General features: G+C 40.2%; 1 protein-coding gene across 10 annotated transcripts in view; it reads right to left on the bottom strand.

Annotated features, from left to right (window-relative positions):
* The window catches only part of LOC133371697 (ankyrin repeat and fibronectin type-III domain-containing protein 1-like), a 473,061-nt gene that overhangs the window by 378,610 nt on the left and 70,367 nt on the right, over positions 1 to 24,084 (bottom strand). For 9 of the 10 annotated variants that reach the window (XM_061599367.1, XM_061599372.1, XM_061599373.1 and 6 more), the window contains one exon: positions 13,068 to 13,317. In XM_061599367.1, the coding sequence (XP_061455351.1) occupies positions 13,068 to 13,228 (161 nt within the window). In that variant the 5' untranslated portion in view covers positions 13,229 to 13,317. Of the gene's footprint in view, positions 1 to 262; positions 317 to 13,067; positions 13,318 to 24,084 lie in introns of those variants that run through there. The other variant, XM_061599374.1, reaches the window with a different exon arrangement.

Raw genomic sequence — 24,084 nt, 5'->3', positions numbered from 1 at the left:
CTTAGTGTAGCAGGTATTGACACAGCTAATTGCCCAATGCTCAAGGCTTAAAGACAAGTGAAAAATCCAAACACACTACCCCAACTGTTGTGTAAAAATAAAAAAAGACTGTCCTCTCTTCTCTTTTAATTTACTGTGAATCAAGGGCCATGAACAGGAAATGTTTATTCTTCATCCATTAGCCAAAACTAAAATAAAAATGACATCTTTCCATAAAATATGGACTGTCAGGAACTAGAGACAACTTATTTTTTAATCTCACCTTGTTCTGCTGGTGTTGAATTGCCATCTTCAGCGCTCTGGAGTCTTCACATTCCTTTAAAGAACAGAGTCTATCAATCATTCCCTCAGTTTTTCTCTCTTACTACACACCTCAGTTCAGACCACAGCTTTCACATTGCTTATCTGCTAAAACCACAACTGTCTACTGCAAGTAGCATCCAAACTGGATGGTATTCACCGAAATCTTACTAAGTAAATATGACATGTCCCAATAATCAAACTAAAATTCATCCATGCAAAGCAAAACACACAAAAAGCTGTTTCCCACATAGCTAGTGTTCAGAATGTGGGAATGGTCAAATACAGCGGGACAAAAATATTTTTCAACACAATCTCTGGGCAGTGTAACATGGAGACACAGGAATAAACCATGCGCTTCCTCCCATGAGCGGGCTTCATATATACTGAACAAACTTAGGCTTGAGAGGACTGAATATAGGTGGGACTTTCTGAGTATCCTTTTCGTTATAGCCAAGATTATGGTCTGAAGGCATATGAGGCCACCACCTGGCTGAAGCAGGTCTGGGTCTAGTCATTGCCTTGATGAGAGACCACCTGAGAACCACGTGTATGCTGTCTTGAGTTCCTTGATGAAAGAAATGCAGAATATAAATGTAAGTAAATCAATCAATCAATAAAATAAATTTAATTAAGTTAAACTGAACCATTAATACTTTAGCTCCACTTTAAAATACTCAAAGCAGTGTGAAATCCTTTCTGCTTACCAGTCTATATCAAACCTGTTACTAATTCATTAAAATTTAAATAAGCCACACTGGCTTCTACTCCAGTCAAATCTGACTTTTCAATGACATCTTTCTGCAGATATGCACTGCACACGCCACCTCTCCCTAAGTAAGTACTACAAATGAATAGCAAATTTCTTGCCTGTTAAATTAAGGGCAAGTTCACACAACCTCCAGCTGCAGGGGCTAGAGTCAATTTCTGGACAAAGGGTGAGCTGTCAGTTTTCAGCAAAGTAGCTGCCTGGTTTGTGCCTAACTGCTCTACCATGTGCTCTCTACTATGTGCTCAAATCTCTGGAGAGTGCTTTATGAGATGAGTGCAACAGTCACAGAGCTCATCTTGCTGGGAATTTGGATGTTCACTGAAGCGGTGGTTTGAAAGCATATTCTGCATCTAGAATGCAACCCGACAACATTCACTCACAAATTGTGAGCCATATCCAACACTACAGCTCTGCTGGCACAAATGACTACTGTGCTCACAACAGAGCTTCCTCTTTCTTTCCTGTTCCCGCCACACACACACACAGACTCAAAATCAGCTCCAGAGGGTTGCAGGACCCTCCAAAGTAGATTTTGGAGGTGTGCAGGGATAGGAAAGGAAACTGTAACCCGCCTGGTGCAGCAGTGGATACAACCCTCAATTGTGGTAAATCCACTCTGCACACTGCCCCTTCCTAAAAGCTACTAAATAACTTACTGAACACTGCCATTTACAATTTCCCTCATCTGAATTGGGTGCTCATTCTTCCTTGGAGAACAGTACACAAATGAAAAGTGCATGCCTTTTCTTTCTTTTGTGTTTTATGCTCTTTTGTGTGTTTTGTTCTAATTTTTGCAATCTCCCTAGTAGGAGTTATCATAAAGTGAGGGGCATAAATATATAAAACAAAATTATTGCTTCCAGGATCAAAATACTCAAGGCATCACTTCAAAACTCTAATTCGATATCCTAATGACCCATAAACCATATCACATTCAGAGTCTCAAGCATGGCTGTGAAAGGTATCGTAAAGTGCTAAAGTAGAGTGTGTAGATATCTACATGACTGTAAGTGTACTCAGTTTTACAGAACCTGATAATCTCATGTAGGCTTCGGCATTATCATAAGCACTGTCATTTTTTAAATTCTTCCAAATTATAAAGAAAACTTTGAAAAGCTGCAGCATGTTTATACTGCTCTGTTGCCAATCAACGGACACAGAAAAATACATGAACAGGGAATTGCTCTAAGAACACAAGCACATAACTCATTATACAGAGCCAAACGATTGGTCCAACTAGCTCAATGTTGTCTACACCAACTGGTAACAGCTCTCCAGTGTTTCTGACAGAAACACTTCCTAGTCCTACCTGGACATGACAGGGATTTAAACCAAGAACCTTCTGGCAACGTATGTGCTCCATCACTGAGATACAACACTTCCCAAAGAAACTTTTCAGCTAATGACATTAGGAAAACACCTTCTAGCCACAATTTTTATAAGTGCTCTTAATATTTACATTTCAACTCTAAAAATTGCCTTCTTCTACCTACTTGCATAGGTGATGGCAACTTCCCATTCACCCAGCAGTGACTCAGCAATGAAGTAGTGGGTGGGCTGAGTATTAACTATTCTTTCGAGCAACCATGACTCACAAGCCAGAACTTCCTTTTGCTTAAACAAGACTTAAGTTATTCACCAGTCATGTTATGTGCTTAATTTCCCTCAACACCGATGTGGTTTTCTGTCCCAACAACCTAGCAGCACAGTAAAAGCAACTCACATTACTATCAAGTCTTCTAGATGATGCTGAGAAACAAGCTACACTTACAACTGGACTCTCAGACTCATCCAAACAGATCAAAAGTTCTATTTCAGATCCATACTGAAGGTTTTATTAAACTGAAGGGTTAACAAAAGGGAGAAACATTTTATTAGTGTCCTGGGTTCTTGAAAGCCTCCTTCTGCAGCATCTACAACTGGGCACCGAGGGCCAATTCACACAGCCAGAGAGTCCATGTGGTGTAGTAATTGGCATCCCAAACTGGGTCTGAGAAGAATTCAGGATCAAATCCTTTAAAAGAATTAAGCACTGAAAACTGTAAACATTAATTTTAGCACACTGAAAGACCTGTACATGATATGCCAAGTATTGTCCACAAATCTGTTTCAACAGACTGTAACTGTCACTGGAGGTGAAGAGTGGAAAATGTTCTGCTGAAAAACATAGGATTGTATCCAAGTTTTGTTATGGAAATATGCAGAGATACTCAGCATCTGAGCTGCATGTGTGCCAGTGTGTGTATTTACCTAAGTAGCAGGCTTTTATCCTGCATTTAAATCACTGAGACTTAAGACTTAGTAAAATTAGAAAAGCTACTTTATTTATAGAAATACATAGTAGATAGGGAAGGCATACCTAGTTCAAACTAACTAAGTTGGAGGTGCAATGCCCAGACTTGGATATTGCCCTCATGGCTCAGGAGGGAGAGCAAAGACAAAGATGTCTCCTCTCTCCTAGGACAGTCAAAGAAAAAGACAAAGGAAGGAGGAGCAAGTCAGCTTCCCTGAGCATATCAGTTTACAATGGAAGGGAGGAAGGTAGAGAACAGCACAGGTAAAGGTAGGCAAGCCTAGCCAGCTAGAGGACCCTAACTCTATCTTCCTTCTGGAATACAAACAAAAGAACCCAAACAGGAGTTGCTCTTGCCCCACTTCCAACATGTTAATCGTACTCAGAGTATACCCACTGAAATTAATAGACAGAACTTATGAAAGTCCACTAATTACAAAGGGTCTTTTTTGAGTAAAACCTAGCTGGATACAACCCATAGTAGTGATAAATGTTCTGCCTACATACAACATACTTATTTCTTGTTCTGTAGTAGAGATTCGAGCACAAAATGCACTCACAAAACCATGACCTTCTTTGTAATCTCAAATAGTATTAGTCACAGATGGCCAATACAGCCTGTTCATGCAAATGGTTCAGTCAAAACATGTCCTGGTACTGGGTCATTTGTTTAGAACTTTTGATCTAAACAAATGAGCCATGGCTTATGAAATGACTATACATTGAAATGTTCACAAAACCAGGTTGCATCTACATAACCAGTACAAGATCATTTCAAAGCAGGAAATAAACAGGTGGATTTGGGTAATGCAGTTTCACCAGTAGTTGATGTTACCAAGTTCAGCAGTTTGGTTTTGCAGCTCTTTGCAAATATAATCTGCTCAAGAAAAATTTCCTCCTCTTATCTTTAAACTATATTGTATGATTTGTTAACAATAAAATAACTTCTCATGGCATGTAAAATTTGGCTGTTTGTTGGATATGGTTCTCTGTTGCCTTCAACAAAGTTACCTTTTTTGCAGCACAGATCTCCAAAAGTATTGACACACTCTCCAGAAGTATTTGGGCACCAGTTCTGATCCTGGTTAGTAAGCCAACATTAAGCCACAGTTCCCAAGTTCAAATTCAGTGAATTTAAGCTGGCACACAAAAGGAAGAGAGAGGAGGGGTAATAGGGCAGCATGCAGGCCCAACATTCACTCTTAAGGATATTTACCAGAATAGAACATTGCATGCCTTTTTCTCAAGGACCTACAGTCCATTCTAACAAAGTTAATATCTTTGCAGTGAAAATCTGATGCTCAAAACCAGTTGGTTTTATCCAACCAAGTCCTTCCCAAAGTAGACCGACTGTCATTAGTGGACCTGTGTTAATCATGTCCATTAATTTCAATGGGTCTAGTCTGAGTAGGACTAGCAGTGCATACTGTTGACATGTGTGCATTGTTGCATGAAACAGCATACATTACGTTGGAGTTAAGTTGAGCAAGAAACTTCTTCAGAGCATTAGAGCATATTAAGAGTCTTTATTAAGACATTATGGCCAGAGGCTTAAGAGTAAATACATGTAGAGTTTTTTCAGTCACCCCCCCTTCTGGTACATCTCTCTCCAACACAGAAGAGAACCTCTCAGTTCAGAGGCATAGTTCAGAAGACTCAACTTACAGATAGCTGCTAGAACTTTTCCCATTTTATCGTGATGGCTACCATAGCAACGGCCTTGGCAGTCCGTTCCCAGACTGGGCAAAGACACACCTCCCCCTAGTTACAGTTTTGCAGACTTGATGGAAAAACAGACTCAGTGACAGTGCGGTTCAATGGTCAACAAATCCCCCCATTTTCCCATCATGTCTGTAACTCATTACAACAATAACAATACATTTCTCCAATACATCTTGCAATACAGCTTACATTTCAGTACAGTTCAAAATTACATCTCAGTACATTACAGTACATTTCAGAACATCTCTGTACATTTAGCTAGAACTTTATTCAATCAAACTTTGGCTGTACACATGTCAAATACAAAGTGTCACCATCCATTTCCACCAGTTTATGCATTCCAGGACTGGATACTAACCCCACTGTGAATTTTTCAGGTGGTTTCCCTATGTTTACTCTTGTAGAACGTCTTAAAGGTACCAGAGCTTCTGCTCTCTCTGCCCCCCCATCTGTGCTTGTGCTTGGCACAGCCTGCGCAGGAGCTTCCATTTCCTCAGCCTTGCGTTTCTTTGATCTGCGTTTTGCACAAATGAGCTCATTCAAAGCATCTCTGAGAGGTATTTGTGTGCCTTCCACTTTAATGTCAAGATCTGGCTTAAATGATTGTTTTTCTGTGTCATCTGACCCTGTAAGAACAACTGTTTCTCTTTGATCTGATCCCACGGTTTTTCTGAGACTTTAATGCTTCTGCTCAGAAGTAACTGCTGTGTTTCTGGACACCAAACTCTGAAATATGCATTCTGAAATCCCAAAACAAAACCTTGCTGTGCTCTGGGCGCAAGCTTGCCCCTCCTTTTTCCCTGTGGAATGTGGATCCAGCACCTTGCCCCGAATTTTTGAATGTGTTGTACTTTCGGTTTTCTGCCAGTGATTTTCTCATAAGGAGGCATTCCAAGTGCACTGTGTAACACCCTATTGTGAATATAATTCGCATAAAGAATTGCTTCTCCCCAGAAGGAATTCCCTAAACTGCAATCCATCAGCATGGCTCTCATTGCTTCCTGAAGCACCCTATTTTTTCTCTCAGCAGATCCATTGGAAAACGGGCTAAAAGGAGCTGTGAAAGTCTGGCGTATTCCCTTACTCTCAAGGAAGCCACTTAACGCTTTGCTCGTAAATTCCCACCCCCCTGATCTGAGTGAATCGCTTTCACAGTGACGTCATGTTGAGTTTCGATTCTCTTAATGAACAGTTTCAGCTTCTGCTCAGCTTCACTTTTCTGCTTAAGTAAATAAACATGAGTGTATTTTGAAAAATCATCAACCAGTACCATAAAGAATTTCGCACCTCCTCGTGAAGCATTTATTGGCCCTGATAAATCAACATGAACTAGCTGGTAGGGAGCTGTTGTGGTTCTTTCAGCCTCCCGGTTAATTGGTGCAATAGTCATTTTAGCTTTATGACATGCATCACAATCCATTAACTGTCCACAATCTCTTAAACGCATGTCTTCACTATGCATTGGGGTTTTCTTAATCGTGTCAAGGTTTGCATGCCCCAGCCTTTGATGCCATTCATGAACGCAGCCCTAATGTACCTGTGCCTCAGCGTTTAACACAGCACACCCTGCTTGACTGCTCTTTATTACAAACTGTGAATCATTAAGGCTTCCCTGCAAACACACTTGATCTCCCCTCATTATATAACATTGGTCTTTGTGGAACAATATAGAAAAATCACAACTCACCAGTTTTCTGACTGACAATATGTTATGAGCCAATTCCGGAACAAACAAACAATCTGACATTATCCCAAGTTTATCAAATCTCACCAGTCCTCGGGCTTCCACCCGTTTCTGTGATCCATCAGCAAGTTGCACAAAATCCTGCACTTTTTCTGAAGCATAAAACAAACTTCTGTCTTTAATTAATATATGGCTCGCCCCGCTGTCGAGAAGCCATTCAATAGGTGCTAAAGTTTGTGGCTTCTGTTTACAAACAAAGTTCACACTTCCCTGCTTCAAGCCTCCGTCCCTGGAGTTGCGCTTGACTGCACAGTCTTTCTGGAGATGCCCACGAGCCCCACAGGCATAACAAGCCTTTAACAGCTGCCGCTTGTAATCCTGTTTGCTTTCGGCTGCCTCCTCCGGTTCGGCACTTTTCTCCTCCTTGCTTCTGACAGCTTCCATCAGCTCGGCTCTCTGCGCCTTCTGCCTCCGCTGCCATTCCTGGGACAAATCCTGCAACGCGTCCCACATCTGTTTAGCCGACAGCTCATCTCTCACACACATCAGTTGAGAATCCGATAGAGCCAAGATTATAAACGCCTGCGCCCTCTGATCTTTGCGCTTCCAGGCCGCGGTCAATACCGCCGGGGGTGGTCCATCGATAATGTCCCATAAATCCTCATTTATCAGCAAAGCCCGCATCCTCAGCTTCTAGCTGCCATAATTCTTTTCCGTCAATCTTTCCATTGGCAAGCCTGCCCCAGACAGGTTTACAGCCATGTTGCTCACCTCCGTCTGGTACAATCAATCAAGCTGCCCTCTGGAACTCCGTCTGCCGTTCAGACCAGCAACTTACTCCCGTGTAATGCGCTGTGGATCTGGACCCATAACCCTGTTGACGTGTGTGCGTTGTTGCGTGAAACAGCATACATTACGTTGGAGTTAAGTTGAGCAAGAAACTTCTTCAGAGCATTAGAGCATATTAAGAGTCTTTATTAAGACATTATGGCCAGAGGCTTAAGAGTAAATACATGTAGAGTTTCTTCAGTCACCCCCCCTTCTGGTACATCTCTCTCCAACACAGAAGAGAACCTCTCAGTTCAGAGGCATAATTCAGAAGACTCAACTTACAGATAGCTGCTAGAACTTTTCCCATTTTATCGCGATGGCTGCCATAGCAACGGCCTTGGCAGTCCGTTCCCAGACTGGGCAAAGACATACCTCCCCCTAGTTACAGTTTTGCAGACTTGATGGAAAAACAGACTCAGTGACAGTGCGGTTCAATGGTCAATAGTGTGATGTAGTGGTTAGAATGTAGAACAAGGACCTGGGAGACCAGCCATGAAGCTCACTGGGTGACCTTGGGCCAGTCACTGGCTCTTGGCCTAGCCTATCTCACAGGGCAGTTGTGAGGATAAATTGGGGGGGGGAGAACCATGCACGCCACCTCAGCTCCTTGGAGAAAAGGTGGGACAGCAATTTAAGAAATGTAAACCCATATTAAGCATTTGCCGGGTTTCTTATCAGCATCAAGGATAGATTGCTATCCTTTTTTTCTCAAGCACATCATCTCCTTGTAAGTCGTATGATCTGAGGGCGCCACTGAAGCCAATCTTTCAAGATAGTTACAGGCTGCAGCATTTGTTTACATTTTCACTGTACCCACATTCTTAGGTGATTCCTAAAAGAGCGTTTGATGAAGGATTGTACCAAGAAATTTAATGGATGGTTTGGGGGTGTTTTGGGAGGGAGAAGAGCTCCATCTCTTTCCCTCCTATTATATTTTTTCCTCTGAAACATCATTCATGCACTGCTGGCAGTTGTACCCATGGGTACAATTATGACTTGTCTCCCATTAAAGCAGCCTTGCTGGTAGTCCCAGCTAGAAAGAGATGCTCCAAAACCCTCTTTGTTTCCAGCAGGGTGGAGTATTCAAGCTTGCCTCCAATATTCAGAATGAAGGAGAAAGTTGGTGTGGAATTAAAATAACCAGGATGTAGAGGATTCTGGGTATCTGAAAATATGTTTTCACTCTGTGTCTGAGTAAACATTCCAGGAAGCACTCTGGTAATACTACTACACTCTTTGCCCTACCTGTTCTTTCTCTACCCCAGAAAATTATCATCTAAAATCTAATTAAATTCCATTAAGCACATTTGAAAGAGCACATGCATTTCAGCCACATCATTTTTCATCCCATCCTGCAATTTCCATCTTCTAGAATGAAACAGAATGAAGCAAAAATAGGAGACAACAACTCAAAAGGAAAAGCCTCCCGCAAAGAGCAAAGTTAAAGTTTCTTGCAGTTTAATATGCAAAGCCTAAGCAGCTCAATCAAGCAACCAAAGCTAAATGTCATTTCCTCCCTTGACACTATCACTCTGCTTCTAAAATAGAACATGTTCTGTTTGGTGGCCCACCAGGGAGAAATATATATTTTATAGGTTACAGAAGAATATCAGTGCACACACTGTCAAAGATGAGTGACCAACAGCTATACAAATGATTTCTTATTTGAATCATTATTTGGGAGGGACTGAATGTTATAGCTTGAAACTTATTTTATTTCCCCCCCTTTCAAGTTTTACCTCTTTAGACTTCTTTAATATCACCCCCTTGAATTGTTAACTGTATTTTATGTATTTATTATCTATTTGAATGTTTTATTGTGTTTTTATTTACTGTGTACAATCACATTGTGAACTGCCCTGAGTGCCCCATCATGGGGTGGAAGGGCAGGATAGAAATATTTAAAATAAATAAATGTATTCCAATGCAAAAATAATGGTTAAATGCAGGAATTAAGATGGGAAAACAATGCAATAAAGTATATAAATGTTTCGGAAATTGTATCGTTTCAAGTACTAGCGCTTCAAGACTCTTGAGTAATCTCATTAATTTTTTATCTGGAGTTGTAATTAAAAAAAAATACTATTAGTGAAAGCTATAGAAGCCCAGAAGAAGAGGAAAACTGTGCTCTACATCAAAGAAGATGAAAGTGTGCTTATAAAGAGTTGTTTTGTGCTTCAGTAGACAGAAAGATGTTTGCTAGAGAGAAGAAAGACTCCAAGTGCTTCTGTAGGGCTGCATTATGTTGTGGTTGGAAGAAAAAAAACAATACCAGAAACATAAGGAAGCCCATTGAAGGCATAACTCAACCAGCTTCTTGGATTTAAAAACAGCTACACTGGACTTGTGTGTTAATATGTATATTGTAATAAGTTAGCTCTAAAGGAAAAGCAGTGGGTTAAAGGCTTCAGCCATTTTGTGATGATCCAAAACATTATCTATTGGTGTGATTCACAACCAGTATTAAGATGATTCTCTGAAGATGTATAGGCAAGAAAAACTAATTAAAAAGAACTTATTCATACCTATATTCTTTACACCCAAATAAGCATAATTCAGCAGCATATAAACTACACAGCTTTCTAGTACTGCAGCATCCTGTGTGAGCAATATTTTGGCACAGATTTCTTTTTCACCCGGGTTACCCATTAAATCTTAATGGTATAGCTAAACATTGAAAGACAAATGTCTACAGTCAGGCATGTAACTTACACAGGTAAGTAAGAGTAATAATCCAGTTTCTATTTTTAGAGGTGATACAGAACATGGCAGCTATTGCTGTGTAATGGCTATTGCAGGTGCTCAACATTCTTATGCATACAGGGTAGAAAAAGTACAAATTAAGTTGACAAACATTTCCATGAGAGGAAAAACTGCCACAATATATGCAACAGGATGTACAAACTGTCCAACATGCCCTGACTTTCTATGATCCAACAAAATTCCATTACCAGCTCTGAATTGCATCACCCTTGGAAGCATTTGGCCAATATATCTATTGCTGAAAATTCTACTTTTAAATCATCTGTGATATTGCATGCCAAGGCTAATGTAAACAACAAATATTTAGTGGGCAAGCAAATACAGGCAGCTGTGGTGGTCCAGGGAGGAAAAAACCTAAACACAGACATTTATTACGACCAACTAAAAATAAAAAACAATGGAAACATATAAAACCCATCACTTATGAGGGGTACACATTGGTCAGAAGACTAACAGTTAGAAGGTGTTTCCTGATGTTCAGCTGAAATTTGGCTTCCTGTAACTTGAGCCCATTATTCCATGTCCTGTACTCTGGGATAATTGAGAAGAGATCCTGCCCCTCCTCTGTGTGACAACCTTTCATGTACTTGAAGAGTAGTATCATATCTCCCCTCAGTCTTCTCTTCTTCAGGCTAAGCATGCCCAGTTCTTTCAGTGTCTCCTCATAGGGCTTTGTTTCCAGTCCCCTGATCATCCTTGTTGCCCTCCTCTTAACCTGTTCCAGTTTGTCTGCATTCTTCTTGAAGTGTGGAGACCAGAACTGGACTCAGTACTCAAGATGAGGCCTAACCAGTGCTGAATAGAGGGGAACTAATACTTCATGCGATTTGGAAATTATACTTTTGTTAATGCAACCTAATATGGATGAAACTTGCAGGCACAGTAGCCACTCCAGAGTGGATAAGCCAGTGAACTTACAAGCAAAATAGTAATAGCCTTCCCCTGCAGACCTTTAAAATTGGATTTTAAAAAAAGGAAACATCTAGAACTGTATTTTGGGACAGAACTGAATTTTTCCTCCTCCAATTACAAGTTTGACATGTCAGACACAACAGAGCTCTCCCTCTGCCCTCTTCCCATGATATTTTGATTGCTCTCTCTTCCCTCATCACCCCACCCTGGTTTTATTCATTATATGGTAAGCTTAGAAACACTACTTTTGCTTTAGCAGATATTTGTCTGCAGGGCTGTGGTTTCTTTTTACATTTGGACCACTGAGACACCATGAGGTGCTTCAGCAGTTCCTGCTTCAACTCATGCTGACTCGTTCAGATCCTGCTTTGCCTCTGATAAGCCCAGAATCCCTTCAAGGCACACTCCTTTAGTTCAGGATTCATCTAACTCCGATGCGCACCCATAGTAGTTATTCACTTTTCTGTCTGTGTGGAATATCAAGTTTGGCTACCCAAGAGGAGAATTTTGCAGCTTCAACAAGATGATCTTCTACCACCTAACATTTGGGCTTTGTCTAAAGAAAATCTTGCTCTCTTCTCCCACCAATTCAGTTTCTACTGATTCTGTAAGTAGTACATCTAAAATTAAAATATTAGTTTTGCCAATTCAATCAAGTGCCACATTATTTTTTATCTTATGGAAGAGCCATGACTAACTTTAGGGACAGATTTAAATAAATATCTTGTATTTTCTAAGAGAGTGGCCATTATTTCTATTTTGCTGTCACCTGTTATTTTTTGCACTGTAATCAATGATAAGGAGCCTCAGACTGAGGCTAACCTTGGGATTTAGCCTACAGAGCTATCTAAGAAACTGAGTATTCAAGCTCCTAAGGTCTCCTCATGCACAAAGAAATAGGGGCATGAAACATGGGGGGGAGGGACCTCAGGCAACTACTGGTCCCCTTCTAGACCTTTTGAATATTTTGAAATCTGGGTATTTCATCTGAACCTCAACATGTGACCAATAAAAAAAATGGAACAACCACTCAACCACCCCACAAGTTGGTTTGACAAGTTTGACTGAGGAAAGAACCAGAATATAGACTTTCCTTTAGCAAACACGTATCTATATTACTGTTACAGGAGTATGGCCAATACTTTATCTATGGACACAGAAAGAATAGCAGCTTGTAAAATAGGCTGTAGAGTCCAGAGGAACTCCTGGACATCCCATCATGACTTCATTCACCCTAATCCTCCTAATGAAAAAAAAATGTCAGGTACTTCACTTCTTAAGAGTGAGTGAGTGAGTACAACAGACTTCAAAACAAACCCTCATGAATAACTGCAGAAATAGTAACACTACCAATATTCATGTGAACGCAACCTAAGATTTGGTTTAATATTAGATTTAGATTGCAATACATGGAGCCGTGCAGAAAGATAATGGTTTCACAGAGGTCAACAGTCATCTTCCCTCTTCTCCTAGACCATATCCAAAGTTTGATAGATCCCAGGCTCTCCTACTACTATGTTAAGCTTAACTGGAAAAAAGATTACCAGAATTTTGTACAAAATGAGAAGAGACACCACAGAAACCGCAAGGAGAAGTGTTTAATAGAAACCTTTTTCAAGTAACAAATGATTAAATACTTACTTCTTAGATATACTCCTGTTTTTCATAATTACCATCTTAACCAAATTCTTATTACAGAAAGTTAAGAGCAGCACAGTTTCCCACATCCCAATTACCCTGGCATACACACATGTTAAGCAACATAAAGTAGAGTGGGTTTTTTCCACTACCTGCATTCGGTGATACTACAGCAGTAGCTGCCACTCCTCCTGCTACTCCGCCGATCAGATCGAAATTCATTCCTCGACTTCCTCAGGCTGAAGTACTCTGTAAGCTTTCCAAAAGACGACATGGCACCAGAGCAGTCTGACCTTCCGCTGCGTACATACATATGCCCGAATCTACATGCAGATTCAAATGCTAGAGCCAGTATGTTTGCATTTCTCAGGATATGCTGCCAATGCTTGCTGATCAGGTGAGCTAGGAGAGTTGGAGAAAGAAACAGGGGAGTTTAAGGAAGGACAGACCGTTATCTTTCATGCTCTGATATTTTTTCACACAGAAGCAACAAACAGAATATAGAAATTAAGAACACAAGTGACAGGAGTACTGCTACTTTTTACTACAGAACTGAAGAAGAAGAAATCCCATCTGGGGGGAAATCCTTTGGTACAGACATGATGCATTTGATAGTTCCTGCTGTACAAGATTTTCAGAAAGACATGCCTTTATATCAGAAATTGGGGGGGGGGGGTCAGCCTTTAACTATGTCTTAATTTAATGGAGGGTATCTACATTCTCAGCCGCTTTTCATCATGGAACAAAGGAAAGTGGAAAGACACCTATAAAACTAGAAAACTATATATGTTTACATGCCCTAAATAACCAAGCAGCATGAAGTCAAATGCATCTGTCCCTAGTGACCCAAGTACTACATATACTAATAATTGGATCTTTGGGCTGCTCCTGTATAGTGTTTCAGGGTTTATAAGCTTGCACTTTACCCACTTCAGTTCTAGTCAGAAGCACCAATCTCTCACACATAGCAGCCCCTCTTCTACCTTATCATGGTAAGTCTTTATTATTAATTAGGTCTCAATTAATATAGACATTATTTACAGTAATCTGCACTCCAGCCCTGTGTACAAACACTAGAAGATGCAATTGCATCCAGCAATGAACAACTCTGCATAGTAGAATGCAATTCTCCCTCTTAAAATCCTCAGCCAGTCAGTCACACTCATGCTTATCAGCTCTCTAACTCCCTTGATCAAATTGCTACCATAGAAGGGATAGCCCAAAGAGGCATTAATGGGAGGTTGATGGGTCTTCATAAACTCATTTGAACCCTAATGAGCACATAGATATTAAAACTCAGTTGAGAAGAAGCATATTTGGTCACAAGCAGCAAGAAATTGCAGGGTAGTAACACATCCAATTACTTTTTAGACAAAAAAAGACAGGAGCAAACAAACTGTTCTGGCATCTTTTCCAACCTTCACTTGTGGATGCCACATTAAAAATTAAATGTTAACTGCTATTTTTCTGCCTGAAGCAACCTGACACAATAAAGCAGCAGTCAATATTGCAAGCCTGTCACATAATTTCCCTGCAAACAAATTCATTTTCTGTATCTATATTTTCTTCTGTTTCATTAATTTCCAATAGTTGGATTTCTATGTTTGAAACAATGCATCCAGCATCAACTATAAAGAGCAAACAGCCACCTCCAAAAGACTGAGAAGAGGGGAGATTACCTAAGGTTTGTTTGAAAATTGAGGTGCTGCACTATACAGTATTATGCTCGTAACAATTTCAGACATTTTTAAAGGCAACTATTTCTCTTTCCTGCCTCTCTGTGAACAAGATTATCCTAAGATGTCATAAATTGCAAAATGTGCATTCAGCCAAATTTGCACAAAGAAGTAACCACTAGCACACAATTCCTCTTTTCATGTTCCAACATAGGCTAAACTGGTGCAGATGCCTGAACATTAAGTACAGCAAAACACAAAAACACAGGAGAGGCAAGGAGGACAGAAGACAAGGGGGTGCGAGGAGGTGAAGGATGACAAGAGGACAAGAAAAACAAACCAAAATTAAACCAATTTAAGTGCGTAAGACACCTGCTGGCTTGTTCCAACTGAACGGCTTTAGGAGGCTCTGTTGCAGTGGCGGTAGAAGCAGCTCCCTGCAGTCTCTGAATGAATCTCTCTCTTTTCCCTTTAGCTGCTTGGCAGCAGGTAGAAAACCTCACACAACACCTTCTTGTTCCCATTAATATTTTATGAGAAAAAAATGCAGCCCTGAGACCCCATTCACTGCTTTGGATTACGTCCAGACAATCTTCTCTCCATCCCTAAATTCAAACAACTCCACCTCTGTCTTGATGGTGTGTTAATTTTTCTTTTTTTATAATCAATTCACTTGCAGAAAGATAGATCAAAACAGCATTCACTCCTGCTCTCTGTCTTCTCACATGTACATTCCATCTCATGCTCTGTACCACCGGCTCTACCCCTCATCTCTTATAAGGCACAGGATTGCCATCCAAAGAAATGTAAATTCCAAATGAGGTCAGGAACAACAGAATGGAATCAGGCACCAAGATTTGGGGGGGGATGCAGTTGATGGGGTGGGCACAGGGGACACAGGGAGGAAGGGAACACACACACACAAACACTTTTATCTGCATTAAGCACCCAAACCCTCTAACAAAGCTCTTCTAGATGCAGACAGCATTTTCAGGAACCATCGACACCTTGGGAGGGCTATAATAATGATTACCTAATACAGAAAAAATTGTTGGCTACTAAGCAACACAAAGGGGAAGAGTTAACACTGCATACTCACAAGGCAAGACGGGGGGATGGAAAAAGAGGGGTGAAATTGTAGTATATATCCCCTCTCAATATTCTACGTGAACAGATATGAGAGAGAGAGAGAGAGAGAGAGAGAGAGAAGCAAATGTTTCACAGGATTTGCTTGGCTGCACTATCCTATCCACTTGAGCAAACTACTATTGGGACTTACAGGTGGGAAGCTGTAATATATTCTGAAGGGCTGTGATAGGCATATGAAGACATATTTCTACATGAATAAAAGTGTGTATGTGATCTAACACTTGCATCTTACAACTCGTGTTAAAATGGCCACCAGTCATCTCAATTACTAGCAGAACCAGTATCATACAATCCCCCTTTCCTCTTCTTGTTTAACATTTCGATTTATGTGATAGAGCTATCAAAACATACAAAAGTTAAAACATACACTCCATATAAAAAACTACCATTGTGTGAGATGAAATACATTTACAGAAGGCAGAATATCATCCTCTACATGGGGTTTAACCATTCAAATTGGTCATAACCCAGTCTCACAGTTCTTTACAAGAACCACTCCTGGGCTCAATGTTTCATTAATAAGTTGGGGGGAGGGAGAGATGCCTGAACATAAATATAACAGAAAACACAAAAAAGCAAGGAAGGGAAAGAAAAAGAGTGTGATATATCACACCCAAAAGCCAGTTCTTGAACAGACATGCTGGAAGAATTTGATCTTTGTGGATTCTGATTCCAACTGACCTGATCCATGAGCTTCAGCTTTCACACTTGCCAAATATTCCAAATGCAGCTACTAGCTCAAAACGCGTAACGCTTTAAAGATTCATATTATGAGAGATATTTAAATGAAAGGTTTTGTGCTTTTTTGTTTTAAACAAATTGGCATATATATGTGGAAATGGAATGGAATAGACTTATGGGTGAACAAGCAATAGACACCAATTGCAAACAGACTGATTCACCAATCCCTTTGCTAGGACACGTACAAAAATGAATGGCACTTTTCAAATATATCTGCAAGACATTGTTCTCACCTATTTTACTAAGAACTTTTAACAGTTCATGCCACACTGTGGTAGGAAATAGGGCCTCTTCTGTAAAAGAAAGATCAAGTTTGATCTACTATGGAGACCCTGAAAAAACGTTTCAAGCAATGTCATCAGGGTATCAAGCTCAGCTTCTTTTGACAGGTCAAATGGTTATCCTGAGAGTAAGCCCCACTGAATTCAATATGGCTTACTTCTGAGTATGCATTATTAGGATTGCACTGCAAAGATGAAATGGCTGCTATTATAAATGCCTTGGCCGCTATTAATGTACTCAACGTTGGGCTGCTCTTAAAAGACTGTTCAGAATGAGGCAGCCTGCACATTAATTTAAGTAAACCAATTCCATCTGACTATAGGAGATGGAAGGAGAGAGATGGGACTGCAAAGCCTCACCATTCACTCTGCTTAAAAACAATCACCTTTCAGCTCCTACTCTCCAGATAGCCATAACTTGAACTATGTAACTAAGAAATAATGCCAAGACTTGCTTTTTTCCTCCTCCTTGCAAATACTTTTTCTTTTTGTGTCCTGTCTTTCAGATTGGTAGCCTGAGAGCAGAGACTCTCTTATCACTAACATGTGTAGGCTGCTCTGGGAGCCTTTTTGGCTGAAAAAGTTTTTAAAGAGGTTATTTAAAATGCTTTTAATAAATAAAGAAGCAGTAAGGATGTTAAGGCAGCTGATAAATGTAATAAATAATAATACCCATTGCTATCAATGGGTCTATTCTATTAGGTTTGGACACAACTTGCTGGGTTTTATGTTTCCCACGCTCCCCTAATGGCTTTTTAAAGCCATGTTTGGAAAGGTATAAATAAATTTGTCACTCTTTTTGTACATAGATGCACCCACAAAGAGAACACATTTGTGAAAAAATCAATTAAATGGTGTACAATTTCATACCAATATGTGTATCGTGAAGTACCTATTCAAGACATTATCATAAGGAACACTCAGCCATTGCCTTCCCCCCCTTTTTTTGTACAAAAGGCCACAATCCAAAGAAACGTGTGTCTAAGGTCACACAAAAGTTTGTACCAGTTGCTCAATGATCTCTTTTGAACTAAAAAAGCAAGGTCCAAGTTGGCCCTATGCTGCCCACTCCTTGGCTTTTGAAATTCCCCATCCCACTCTCACACATGTCTGAAGACGTTTCCTGTACACTACAGCAAGCTTTTTTGTAATTGAGCCATTTTGCAATGAAGCATGAGAAATGGCTATAGAAAGAAAAAATCAAAATCCGTTGGGCACATCTAAACAGTTCTCTGTGGCCAAATATTAACATTTCGTGGTGTTTTTGAAAAGGATATGGAAAGTACAAAAATGGACAACTGAGCCATCATCTTACACAATCTCTGTACTGGCACTGTGGCATGGAGTCAGCGGCAGTGTTGGCACCCATCATTCATTCACCATATCTCATAACGCAGTTCCACATGCAGAAATATAAAATAGTTACATCACCTCAGCTTTTTTTTAACCCTTCAACATGCACTATAATTTTAAATACAATCAACGTGCTTATGCCACTAGAACACGCAGTTTCTCAGATTTCTATTTGTTCCGTTCCCTATTGCGTGCATCCAAACCTAGCATTTGCATTAGGGTCCAGAGAGCTCTTCGTAGTATGTTCTTCACATAGCTATCAAACTCAACCTTCTTGCATGAAACTTCCAGCACATATTAAGTCTTCTTCAAAGCAGAAGACAATAGCTGCTTGTAAATACTGAGACTCCACTCTTCTGCACTACTTGTAATTAGCCAGAGTAACATTTACTCCCATTTACCACAACTCCAAGCCAGCAGGTTAAGATCCTTCCTGAAGCAGAATTTCATCCGGCCCACGGTAACGGCACACTCCAGAAGTTCTGACCCTTCCACCAGAGAATGAGACAGGCAATCGGGACTGGCTCTGAAGCAGATACCTAATGGCGGCAGTGGTGGTAAAAGATGTTCCTCACTTGCTGCTGCCACCTTCTCCTCCTGCCAGGCAGCCATCACCCTGGTGCCCAAAAAAAGGAGAGGGGGGGGAAACAAGCAGAAGGCGAGAGCCCCACCAGAGAAGGCAGCAGCCAGGAAGAACTGCTTTTCACTGTTAGCGCCTTCACTAAGTATCTTCAGGGTCTATTAAGTTACATCTTAAGAAAGGAGAACAGCCTGTTGTCCAAAAAAAGCAGAATTACTCGTTCCTGGCCTGATCCAGCCAAGCCTGTCTCCGGAGTAACAGAGAGTCATTAGCAGCCACCCTCCTACTTGTCCTGTGATTGCGGCAGCCACTGCTCTATGCATCTGCTTGAAGCTCCCCCTTTTCAGGTGAGCATGGCAGCTAACGGTTGGGGGGCATGGCTCAGGACATGGTTTCCATGCTGCTAAGGGACTAGCAGAGTGGGCCAGTAAGCAACTGTATACCACTATGGTATTTTGTGATGTTTAGCAACTATTTCTATTATTTCCAAAAATAAACCAACCAATTTCTGCTGGCAGAAAATTACTCTTCTAAAGTCATTACAGCTCATGATCAAGTGAGCATGATACAGTAATGCTGATCAAGTGCTACAGTGTCCTTTAATGGGGTATCTCACATTTGATACTATAGAAAACCCACAATTCTTTTGTTGTGCCCTGCATTTGTATGAAATTTCCTGAATGTACTTTCCATTCCTGAAGAGCTCCACAGTCAATATCTTCTTTCCTTTCTACACATTCTTCTTATTCAGAAGCTTCACATAGCAAGTCTCTCTCTTATTATCCTTGTTCCATGCCAAATAGACTCTGTGGCTAAAGATACTTGTTTAAGAAGCAACACTCAGCAGAATAGGATGTGGGAGGGCCATACATCTATCTATGGCAGGGGGGCAGGCTATAAGGGTGGCACAAAGAGAGCGAGAGAGAGCACTATGCAATTTTGGTTCTTACTCTGCGCACCATCAGCTCTGACTCTCCAACTGGTTTTACACATAGGTCAACAGCCCTTCATAGGAAAAAAAGTTTCCCCATCCCTCACCTACTGGCACAAAAGGCAAAATTCTCTAGACACTGTAATTTATTTATTCCCACCACCACCACCATAAAGTCACAGACAATTCATTCAGGAAGATCCTGATTTTGTTCAGAGCAGTAGCACTAGGACAGAGGATGATTAACTCTCCCTTGTGATGTCTTCCTGTTTGAAAATTATACATACTTTTTTCTGCCAGAACCATAGAATATGTCATGGCCCCGTCAGAGCGGAGCCATTGAGTCCAAACCCCTGCTCGATGCAGAACTGTGCTATGGAGGGATGGAGGGAGGGACAGAAATAGTCACCTGTAAAATGTTTCTTTCCCAGAGGAGATAAACAGCCTGCTAGGGCGACAGCTTTAATTGGGGAAAATGGCACAGAAGTCAAAGGTTTAAAAACTCTCTTTCACACCATCACTGTTCCAATCAAAATTGGAGCCCCTATACAACTATTTTGGAGAAGGAAAAAACATCAGAAGATCCATTTATTAATCTACCTCATCACTTCTCCTTTACCATTCAAATTATTCCACCTTCTTCATCAAGTAAAATAAAGTGATAGATGTTTGAAGCTATTATATTCATGCAGTTTGCCACCAAGGAACAGCATCTCTATTCTGGGTCAGTCATCATTTCTCTCATGTGATTTATCCCCCAAGGACTCTCATGCTGTTCTTTGTGGAATCAAGGTTTAGGATTTACAAATGTCTCAGCTAGCCAACACTAACTGTAATGTACTTCCCATGTAGCACAATTCTAAATCTGACATGATGTCCAACTCTCAGGTAACCTCAAAGTGATGTTCGATGCACCAATTTGATATAAAAACGTAACCTGGTTTTTAAATCCTACAGCAACTGAATCTACCTCTAATAGTACCTCTCAGGATCTTGATTAACATCCCCACCTTAGAGTGATGGACTATCACCATATAATCTACTTTTCCATCCACCCTACTAGGCATGGCCTTCAGTCAACTAGGTTCTTCTGTCCTTATTTATTTATTTATTTATTTTATTCCATTTCTATACCGCCCTCAGCCAAAAGGCTCTCTGGGCAGTGTACAACAGAGTAAAATTACAGTAAAATCACATAAAAACAGTAAAAGCATACATAATAAATAATTAAACAAGCTATAGATTAAATTACAAATTAAATTAAAATTAAAATGCCTGGGAGAATAAAAAGGTTTTAACCTGGCGCCGAAAAGATAGAAGTGTAGGCGCCAGGCGCACCTCATCGAGGAGACTGTTCCATAATTCGGGGGCCGCCACTGAAGAGGCCCTAGATCTTGTTACGACCCTCCGAGCCTCTCTGTGAGTCGGAACTTGGAGGAGGGCCTTAGATGTTGAACGTAGTGAGCGGGTAGGTTCATATCGAGAGAGGCGTTCCGCTAGGTATTGTGTTCCCGCGCCATGTAAGGCTTTATAAGTCAAAACTAGCACTTTGAATTTGGCCCGGAAACGAATAGGTAGCCAGTGCAAACGAGCCAGAACAGGTGTTATACGTGCGGACCGCCTGGTCCGCGTCAATAATCTGGCTGCTGCATTTTGCACTAGCTGTAGTTTAAACTTCACATACATTCTATTCTAACAAACAAGAACAAGGCATGACTAATGGAGAAACATTTAGTTAGTAGCTGTTTTAATTGTTTTAAATATGTTTTTAATTACTTGTTTTTATTGATAATTTAATTTTGTGTGAAATACTGAGAGATCTTTACATTCAAGCAGTATATAATTTTTTAAACAATAAAAATAAATTCTATTAAGCATATATGAGAAAAGGAGGGTGCTGTAATTCCAGCCTAGCAACCGGTGCCTTACAATTCCAACACTGCAATAGAGATTATCCATATAACAAGTCTGAAATGAAAGTCACAAGATACAAGTAGGAAACCCAAGAATACTGTGAAGTTCAAGAAGTATTTGAGGTTCTGTGTTGTCCTCTGAAGCTAGGGAGGAGAACAGGAATGTGGATGGAGCTCAAAATGAGAAAACATGTCAAGTAATTTAAATTACATTTTCCTCCGATATTGACTTCAAGATATTATCTGTACCTTGAGAAGTAAAAAGATCATTTTGGAAGAATCCCAACACCAAGCAGCTGATCTCACAAGTATGCTTTTCCCGATACTTGTTTATAGGAGACTAACAAACAGCATGTTGTGATTCAAGCCCTTCTTTCCATCCTCCATAGAAACAGATGGACCACAGACATAATATGTGGCTTTCCAAACCTAGATCATCTCCACTGTGCACCAGCAGCTTTTAACTAATGCTTTCTGACAGCCTGAGTGGTTAAAGCAACAGTTATAGGACAAGATGATTAATGCCAAAAATAGTTTAAAATGAAGCTCCTTCTTTGACTTCCAAACAGTGCAGTGAGATTGCCCTCCCAAAGTACATCTCAGATACATGTGATGAGGCAAACACTAAAAATTCCTGCTGCTGTCAGCGTCACCTGAAAGTAAGGGACACATTAATGGACTGAAGCATATTACCTCTTTACAGAAACTCACAAATCCTAATAAAGGTTTATACATTAAAGTCTATATTCTATAGACTATATTAAAGTCAATGTTCTTCCATTTAGTTTCATTTGGGGCACATTTTAAGCAGGTGTTGAAAACCAAGTTTCAGAGATACAACTTGTTTTTAGACAGATGTACAAATTCCTAATGGTGTGTTCTCATCTGAACAACCATGATGGAAGTTTGAATCTTGAAACTCTCTGCTGTCATTGTTTTTCATTCATAGTTGTCCAGCCATCAATGGGGGAGAAGATTATTGCTTAGTGAAAGTGCATATGCATAAGGTCCCAAATTTGATGCCTGGCCTCTCCAGTTCAGATGGCAGCAGATGACAAGACCTCTGAGACTGGCAATGAATCACTGTCACTCAGAGTAGACAATACTGGACTACTTGTTCAAAGAACTTGGTGCAGTATTAGGCACCTTCCTTCCAGCGAACACTCATGGAGTCCCATACACACATTAATAGTAAAGGACCATGAAACAAGGATGGATCTATCCTACTGAAGCTAGAAAGCCTCTAGAACTTGCTTTCCTATAATGTGCTTGGAATTCTATGAACGTGTGATAGACATTAATAATTATTTTAAGTGATATTCGGAATGTATTTCCATGAAATAAACAAAATCTCAAGATTTTTTAAAAATGCATTAGGGAAAGTGTACATAAAACTGTACACAAGGCAACATATCCAATAAGCTTGAACACCAATGGCACTTCATCACTCCTTTCCAAAATGAGAAACAAGCCCTAAAAAAAATTACTCTGAAAATTACCGTGAACAAATTAGGCTGTAGCCAAATTAGTCATTCTCAGAGTAAACCCACTGAAATTAATCAACCTAAATTAGCCATGTCTATTAACTTTAATGGGTCTACTTTGAGTAGGACTAGCATTGAATACCACCCAGTGGGATTGCTCTAAGTATGACTTAACATGGGATATAACCCACTGTCAGCATCATAACAAAAAAAAACTCCACGCATACAATTACCCCACTATTACATGCTGTGCATCAACTGGATCTTTTTCTACATCGTTGTTGTTGTTGTTATGTGCCTCCAAGTCGACTACGAATTATGGCGACCCTATGAATCAGTGACCTCCAAGAGCATCTGTCATGAACCACCCTGTTCAGATCTTGTAAGTTCAGGTCTGTGGCTTCCTTTATGGAATCAATCCATCTCTTGTTTGGCCTTCCTCTTTTTCTACTTCCTTCTGTTTTTCCAAGCATTATTATCTTTTCTAATTAATCATGTCTTCTCATTATGTGTCCAAAGTATGATAACCTCAGTTTCATCATTTTAGCTTCTATGATAGTTCTGGCATAGCAAAGAAACAGAATGAGTTAATGGCACTAAAATGAGTTAAAGGACATCAGAAATGCTTTTTAAAAGATCAGCAGCAACATTTATTCTTTGAGGAAAATATGGGAACTGAACAATTAAGATCCATAATGAACTTTCTGGATCATTGTTTTCAACAGCATCATAGCACAGTAGACTGGGAGTTCAGCACAAAAAATTAACAGACAAGTGGTACAAACTGTCAGGAAAAGGAGAAAGTTTGTTCCCAACAATTAACCAACAGTCAATTAATCAATTCTAACAAAGCTACAATCAGGAGAAGGAGGCTTCTCAGATATCTTCCCATCAACACTAATGTTGATTTTAAAATATAATTGTCACCTGGGAGGGCACCAGGAAGAGGAGAGAAACAGAGAAAAGGGGGAGAAAGTGAACAGTAAGGAAGATGTATCACAAGTGCTGACTTGTTCAAGTGCTGTACTGTATTACAACTAATGTATTCCAAACTAAGTTGC

This window comes from Rhineura floridana, chromosome 17, assembly GCF_030035675.1.
Source record: "Rhineura floridana isolate rRhiFlo1 chromosome 17, rRhiFlo1.hap2, whole genome shotgun sequence".
NCBI lineage: Eukaryota > Metazoa > Chordata > Lepidosauria > Squamata > Rhineuridae > Rhineura > Rhineura floridana.
This window is presented reverse-complemented; position numbering and strand designations above follow the sequence as displayed.